The following is a 7,225-nucleotide window of genomic DNA, read 5'->3' on the forward strand; positions in this document are numbered from 1 at the left end:
TCCTGCCTCTTGTGTGGGCCTCGGTTTCCCCATCTGTGCAATGGAACTAATCATCCCTGCCTACTGGTCTCTACCACATAAGGCCATGTTTGGACCAGTGTTCCAGCACCCACAGTGGAGACACAGGACCTTCTCTGAAAACTAAGGAGCTGCTGGGGAAGCCCTGGTGACCTGTTCATCTGGCCCTGTTCTCTCTGTCCCTCCCTCTAGGTTCCAGATGCCTGCTGGGTCCACAAAAGCCCTGCCCAGCCAGCCGCCCTGGGAGGGGTCTCTGGACATGTTCTCCATTAAGCAGTTCCGGGTCAAGGCCCAGCTGGTCTCGGGGCACAGCTTTTGTCTCATCCGGGTACTCCTGCCCAGCTCGCCGAAGACTCCCTTGCACACTGACCAGCCCAGTCAGCTACACACACCCCCGTTCATTCATTCACCCACTCACTCCTTCTGAAACAAGTCTTTGGCTCCCTCTCTGTGCTTGGCCCTGTGCTAGGCTAAATGCAGCCCCACTCGTGCAGAGACACATGGGCAAAGGACTCCCTATAACCCAAGGCATAAAGCAGGCAGGACCCAGGAAAAGGGTCTGGTGCATCCTGGCCCAGAGTAGGGTTTTAGGAGTTATTGTTGAGTGAGTGAACGATCAGCCAAGTGTTGGATGAGGGTAGGGGGTTAGAGGAGGGCGTGAGGGGCTCCTGAGAAGTGGAGGAGATTGGCCAGGACAGGCTGTAGGCCTCCAGGGGTAGTTAGGGCTTTCCAGCAGCCACTGGGGCTCCTGATACACTGCCTGTCAATCCTCTTGGCCACAGGCTGTGGCTTCCGGGTAGCCAGTATTGAGTCTGCCTAAAGTGGGCGGGAAGCTGGGAGGCTGACTGGCCTCGTACCTGTCCCCAGGCCCTGCCCCAGGTGATCCGCTCTGCAGGCTGCATCCCCCCCAGTGCTGTCTGGGACTTTCTGGCCAGCATCTGCCCAGCCGAGGCCAAGGTAACCACCCACCCTTGGGCACCACCTCTCCTCCTAGCACCATATCCCCAGCCCTGAGCTCTCTTTCACTCCAGCTCTGGAGCAGAGGCCTGGTTTAAGATATCCGGGTCCAGTTCCCACTGTGACTGCAGACTCACTGTGTGAACCTGGGCAAGTCCCTCTGTTTCCACCTCTGGAAAATGGGGCCACCCTTCCTCACAGGGTTCTCAGAGGTTCAGATGAGACCAGGGGTGTTCACAGGAGCAGAGAATGACTGTTCCTAAACCTGCTGTTCTTCCTGCAACCTCAGGACATCTGCGTGGTCAGACTGTGCCCACAGGGCTCTCGGGACACCCAAAATTGCCACCTGCTTTATTCCTACCTCAACAACAAGCAGTGCCACGGCCTGGCAGCTGTGGAACAGGTGGGGGTGGTCCTGCTGCCCCTGCCTGCCTTCCAGCCCCTGCCCTCCAGGCTGCGCCCTCTTGGAGGCCCAGGTGAGTGCCCAATGCCCATCCCAGGCCCTGTCTCCCCTCACTTGGTGACCAGACAGACGTTGTAGACACAGTCACCCCTGTCTCCATGGAGGCGGACACATCTCAGAAGGGAACTTCTGAGATGGGCAAACGTGAGAACAAAAACAAGAAGAGCTCAGACTTGTATATTGTTTACTATGTGCCAGACACCATTCTGAAAGCTTCACTTATATTAATTCAGTTAGTCCTCAAAATAACCCCTTCAGGATGGTGCTGTTAATTTTTTCACTTCATAGATGAGGAAACTGAGGTAGGGAGAAAGCAAGTGTCCAGAGTCACAGCCAGTCAGTAGCAGAAACTGGCCTGCTAACCACCACACATACAGTCTCTCCAATCAGGCACCTTGATGAGAAACTCACCAGTCACATTTGACCCCAGCATAGCAGAAGAGGCAGGAACCACCAACTGGCTGAAATTAGGACCTACATAAAAGAGGAAGGAGAGATGTTTTCACCACAGCTATCCTGGGCCAAGCTTGGCTTTTGTGCCTGGATAGCCTCCAGGGTGTGGATCCAGGAAAGCATGGGAGGGGGCTGGAGGGGGTATCAAGGGGAAGACTGTACCTGTTGCTGAGTAGTGTTTGATCTTTCTGGGCTGCCTGTCCTGGGTAGTGTGGTAGAATGAATCATACAGCTTTGAGATTAAACCATCCATGCCCCAGTCTCAGCCAGGTGAACCCTTTCACACACTGTGAGAGCAAATCTTACGCCCTCCTACTTAACTTTCCTAGCATCTCATGGGCCCCATCTCACTACTGGAAAGCTCTTCTTGGGGTCTAACCTCCAGACCTCTTGCCACAGCCAGAATGCAGCTTCTGGGGGCTGTGAGTTCTCTCCGTCCAAGCCTTTGGTCTCTTTCCTCCTCTTTCTCCAGGCCTGGAAGCCACTCACGCAAGCCTGTTGCTGGCTGTGCTGCTCCCCAAGGCAGGGCTTCTGGCCACAGCAGAGTTCAGCCCCTTGTGGGGGAAGGTTCGCAAAATGCTCTCCTTCAACAGAAAAGCAGAGATGAGATGCCACCAGCCAGAGGCCACAGGGCCAGACGTGGCCCTGAAGGGATCCCCTCCCCCGGTGGGTGCCCTGCAGCAGGGCCAGGGCAAAGGCAGCCTGGCTCCAAGGGGAATCTGTGCTTGGCAGAGGCCTGCCAGAGGCAGGGGGAGACTGTGGGGAGAGCCTGAGACCTGGCAGGGTCCTGGGCGAGGGCAACGGCGTCCAAACCCAGGCTGGCACCAGTCCTGGCATCCCTATTCAGCTTCACCAGCTGGCCATGACCAGCACCTCCACAGGGCTTCCTGTCCCCGCCAAGCCCTGCTTCAGCATCTCAAATCCCTGGTGGCCATGAGCCAGCAGTTCCAAGCCTCACTGAGGTCCCTAGGCCAGGAGCAACTTCCCCGACCTCCTGCCCAGCCTCCTGCAGCCGCTGGGATTCTTGGCCTCCTCTGCCAGTCCCCTGCAGCTCCAGAGCCCCCTGGTCCATCCCTTGACTCCTCTTTGGGGTCTACAGATGGAGTCGGCTCTGAGTGTCCCCTTCCTGAAGAGACCTGACCCTCATTACCCACCAAAAGAGGGGCTTTAATTCCCTAACCAGTGCTGAACCCTGAGGTGCTCCGGAAGGAGCAACAGGGGCAGAGGAAGGGGATGGTTAGCTGTTTGAATTTCCTGTTCTGCAGTTTGCTTGGTGTTAATTTTTGGTTTAATAAAGAATTTGGCAAAGTTGAGACTGCATCTGCTGGCTGGACAGGAGGGACCCTGGGCCTGGCCACGTGTGGGTTGACGTGGGTGTGTCTGGGAGTTTCTGTGCACAGATATAGCAGAGCTAAAGTGTTAGGGATGGAGGGGGTAGCTTTGTCTGCTGCTTGTCTGAGGTCCTTAACCATCACTGTGCGCCAGGGTTCAGCTGTTGCCATGGTGGACTCTGGAAGCATTTTGCAAGTATTTTGAACTGGGTGGAAGAAGTGATGGGAGAGAAGGCAGCACTAGGTTGGGGGGAGAGAGAAAAACGAGGCTTTTGAAGGGGCATAGACACTTAGAGATTGTTAGAGAGGAAAAGGAGAGCAAGTTGCAATGGATTTAAAAACTTTCAGTTACCAAGACTTTTTCCTTTGGAGAGTTGGGGATTACCGCCGTAATCCCTGCGCGTCTCTGTGTGTATCTGAGGGTCGCTGTGTGTGCGCATGCCTGTGACCATATGTCTGTGTGGGTCTCTGTTGAGGAAGTTGGGAGGTCCAAATAGGATGTCTCCTCTCTGTTCCTCTTGCCAGCTCCTGGGGACTGATACTGGAGAAAGCCAAGGGCCTTGGCCTGGTGGATGGGGGTGGACATTGAGGATGGGGTTGGAGGCTGGTGTTACAGGGCAGGATGGTGCTGCTTTGCCTGGGGCCTGGAGTGAGCTCTTAACAGCAGCTACAATTGGAAGGCATCTCCGTGTGTGTGTACCTCCGGAGAGCTGAGTCTAGGCATTGCCATGGGAACTTAACTGTCTCCTCACTACCTAATCCAGGGTCCAGAAGCAGGGCCTGGCTTGGAGGACAGAACTTGTGGCAGGACCCCACCGTTCACCCCTGCCCCGGCCTGAAGGGGTGTATCTCTTCCCACCCCTTCTCTGAAGTCTACCCATGTACCAGCCTCGCCCTGGGCTGGGAAAGATGGGGCAATAGTTGGGGGAGTCCCCACTTCTCTGCCCCATGAGCTGTGCTGCTGCCCTACCCGCGGCCGACAGCAGAGGGGGCCCTAGGCCTTGGGATGGAGGTCGGGGCTGGCAGGACCGGAGGCCAAGCTGGAGGCGGGGCGAAGTGTGGGAATTTAGCCGTAGGGATTGGGCGCGTGTGTGTGTGTGGGGTGGGGTGCCGGGGGTGGGACAAGGAGGGGGGACTGGGCAGGTGAACCGCGGGTGGGGGGGAAGCTCCGAGGGCCTTGTGAGGGCCTCAGTGCTATATGCAAATTACCCAAATTACCCTGCAACCTGCGGCTTGACTCAAGTCGGCAGCAACTTGGGTCATTTTCTTAACACAGGGCAGTTGGGGGACGGCTGTGCGCCCTCTCCCTCCAAGCCCAGGACTTCCTCCCAGGGAGACGGGAGACCGTTTGGTCCGTTCCCGAGCACTCAGGGGAAAAAAAGCTCCGTACTCTGGGCTGGGACTTCCTTTCGGAGCGTCAGTTTTCCCCTCTGTAGATGGGAGTGATCGTGCGGCCCTCTGGCACCTCGCCCCGCAGAGAAGGCTATAGGTGAACCCCGAAATCCTCAGCCTGCTTCGAGGATGGGGGTTGGACAGCATGATCTCCACCCACCTTTTGGCGCTAGTCCGCAAGCCTCTTGCCTTTCTTTTGGCAGAGGAGGCCAGGAGCGCGGATTAGGAGAGCTGTTGCTAGGGGGCGTGACCGGAGGTTGCTGGGCTCGGGTTGCTAAGCAACGCTGGGCGGGGCTCACGTTGCTGGGCCAGAGTAGGCGTATCAGGGGACCCGAAGAGCCAGCTAAGCTTCCCTAGGTTTTAATGGAAGGCGGCCGTCGACGCTGGTCTCCCCGCGACTTTCTGCGGGCTTCACCTTCTCCTGGGCAGGACGCCGTCTCGGAGGGTCCTTCCGGTCATACCCTCCGAGACTCCGTTATCCTCTGGGCTCTGGAGCGAGGAACCCTGGGTCTTTGTGCACGTGTCTACGCGTTTGCTAGTGCGGTAGGGGGAGGGAGGGTCGCTTTTGGGTTTCCATAGCAACCACTCCAGTGTCACCCCATTGCTCCCAAAGGTTTGAGCGGTTGCGTGTGTAAATTTACATATATCTGCATGTCATTAACATAGAGGCGGAGCCGGAACTTGTTTGGGCAACTATCCCTGGACAGTTCCGTTTGCTTCTCTCTCATCCCGCCTGATGGGCACGTGGGCCGCGCTTGCATGAGTGTTTTGCTTATTAATGTTCCCAGATTTGGGGTGGGCGGGTGAACTGTAATAGTGACCACCGGTTCCCAGGCCCCGCAGTCACCTCATAGAGCTGTTTGGATGAATCCACGTACCCTTGACCAAAGACCCAGTCCCACCGGGCAATGCCAGGCCTGGTTGGAATCCCAGGTATGCCCTTTCTTGTCTGTGTGGCCTTGGGCAAGTTTAGTTGTCCTCTCTACGGCTCAGTGTCCTTCTCTGTGGATAGGGATACTAATCCCTAACTCATCAAGTTATGAGAGGGTTCAATGGGATGCCACTTTTATATGCATTTCTTGCTGCTCTTGGCATACAGTATCCACTTAGTGGTAGCTCTCTGCCTCCCTCCATGGAGCCCAGCTCCTCTCAGGCCCCAGCCAAAGCAAACTGACTTCTTTGTAGCTCATGTCATGACAACTAAACACCCGGAAGAACTTCCAGATGTCAGGGCAGACTGGGTTCGAGGCACAGGATGAGGACTATTAGTTTGCCTGTTTGTCTTTCTTGGATGCTGGAGGCCAGGTTGGTGAGAAACACGGACACCACCCCACCATCACCACCACTACCACACACACCTTTACACCCTTGTCTCAGCGGCCAACTGTTTCCAGAAACCTTGCATTTCTGTCTCAAAACGGCAGCAGGGAGGTTGAGAGACTTAAGAACCAGAGCTAAGGTGATTGAGAAAGTACTCTCCAGGACTGAGATGTCTGGGATGGAGCAGGGTCCAGCAGGAGGCTAAGGTCAGAAACTTTGCTTGAAGAGCCATATATCTGAGCCTTTACCAGAGAGGACTGGGGGACCCTGGGGCCACTCCTTTGCCCTTTCTGGTCCTCAGGGTCCCCATTGTGGACAACTGGGACTCCTCTGCTGTGATTTGGGGTGGAGGGCTCAGTATGGAGAACCCTCTCACTGCTGCAGCTCTGTAGCAGTGCCATGGAGGAAGTGAGTTTTCTGTTGGGGCAGAGGCTGCGACGTACCCTACCCCTTGAGCGTGGCTGGGATGGAGCAGTAGATATCCTGGAAGTTCTTGTTCTTACTTGGACTCTAATTGTTCCAGATAGCCTCTTCAAAAGCTGGGAAGTCCTGCCTGGGTCTAACTTTACCTTCCTGCTCTGGCAGAAGCTCCTTCTCTCCCTCATTTTTGCTGGTGTCTCTGTAACCTTAACAGCCTTGACTGCTAGGGTCAGAGGGGAGGCAGAGCAGGTGTTAAAGGAGGAGAATCAGTTCCACTCTGTGTTGGTCTCTTAGTTCTCAGTTAGGTTCAGATAATTAAAATAAATGAGATTGGCTCCTATCCTGGGTAGAGGAGGGTTATTGGTGATGAAGAGGGAGTATAGAAGCTGGATTCCGATTGGTTGGTTGGCTTCCTGGAGGAGGTAGAATTACCTGGGGGCCATACCCTGCCGTTGTCACTCTGACACTATGCAAGACTACTGTCTGCCGGCGGATGGCAGTGAGCCACTTCCTTCCCTCGTAGCCACCTGTGCTCCACAGGTAAGGATTCTAGGGACAGGCTGAGAGCCTGGCAGTGCCCAGTTGGCCTGCTTGTGTCCCGCTCTGGGGGCCAATTAAGTCTCCATCTCTAGCCGCGCCGATTAACAGTTAATAAGGCAGCAAACACCTGCAGCTATGGAGGCGAATTAAGAGCAACAGTCGGCATAATACACAACCCGATAAGTGAGCAATTAACAACCGGAGAAAGATTAATAGAAGCAATTACATCCTACTCGGGGCTCTGTAAATACGACTGTCAATGGCTGACGGATTCAGTGCGGTCTCTCCTGGCCCCGCCCCAGGCTGCAGCCTCTGCAGGGAGGGAGTCAGG

At 55.6% G+C, this 7,225-nt stretch overlaps 1 protein-coding gene across 1 annotated transcript in view; it reads left to right on the plus strand.

Moving 5' to 3' along the window:
* SPOCD1 (SPOC domain containing 1) overlaps positions 1 to 3,159 on the plus strand; it is a gene marked incomplete at its 5' end in the record, with an annotated part of 28,935 nt that extends 25,776 nt beyond the window's left edge. The window contains 4 exons of the mRNA XM_082668819.1: positions 211 to 346; positions 886 to 975; positions 1,265 to 1,451; positions 2,364 to 3,159. Of these exons, the coding sequence (XP_082524945.1) occupies positions 211 to 346; positions 886 to 975; positions 1,265 to 1,451; positions 2,364 to 3,031 (1,081 nt within the window). The 3' untranslated portion in view covers positions 3,032 to 3,159. The remainder of the gene's footprint in view (positions 1 to 210; positions 347 to 885; positions 976 to 1,264; positions 1,452 to 2,363) is intronic.
* Positions 3,160 to 7,225: the final 4,066 nt, after the last annotated feature.

The sequence above is a fragment of the Grampus griseus genome (assembly GCF_964374135.1).
Source record: "Grampus griseus genome assembly, chromosome: 1".
Taxonomy (NCBI): Eukaryota; Metazoa; Chordata; class Mammalia; order Artiodactyla; family Delphinidae; genus Grampus; species Grampus griseus.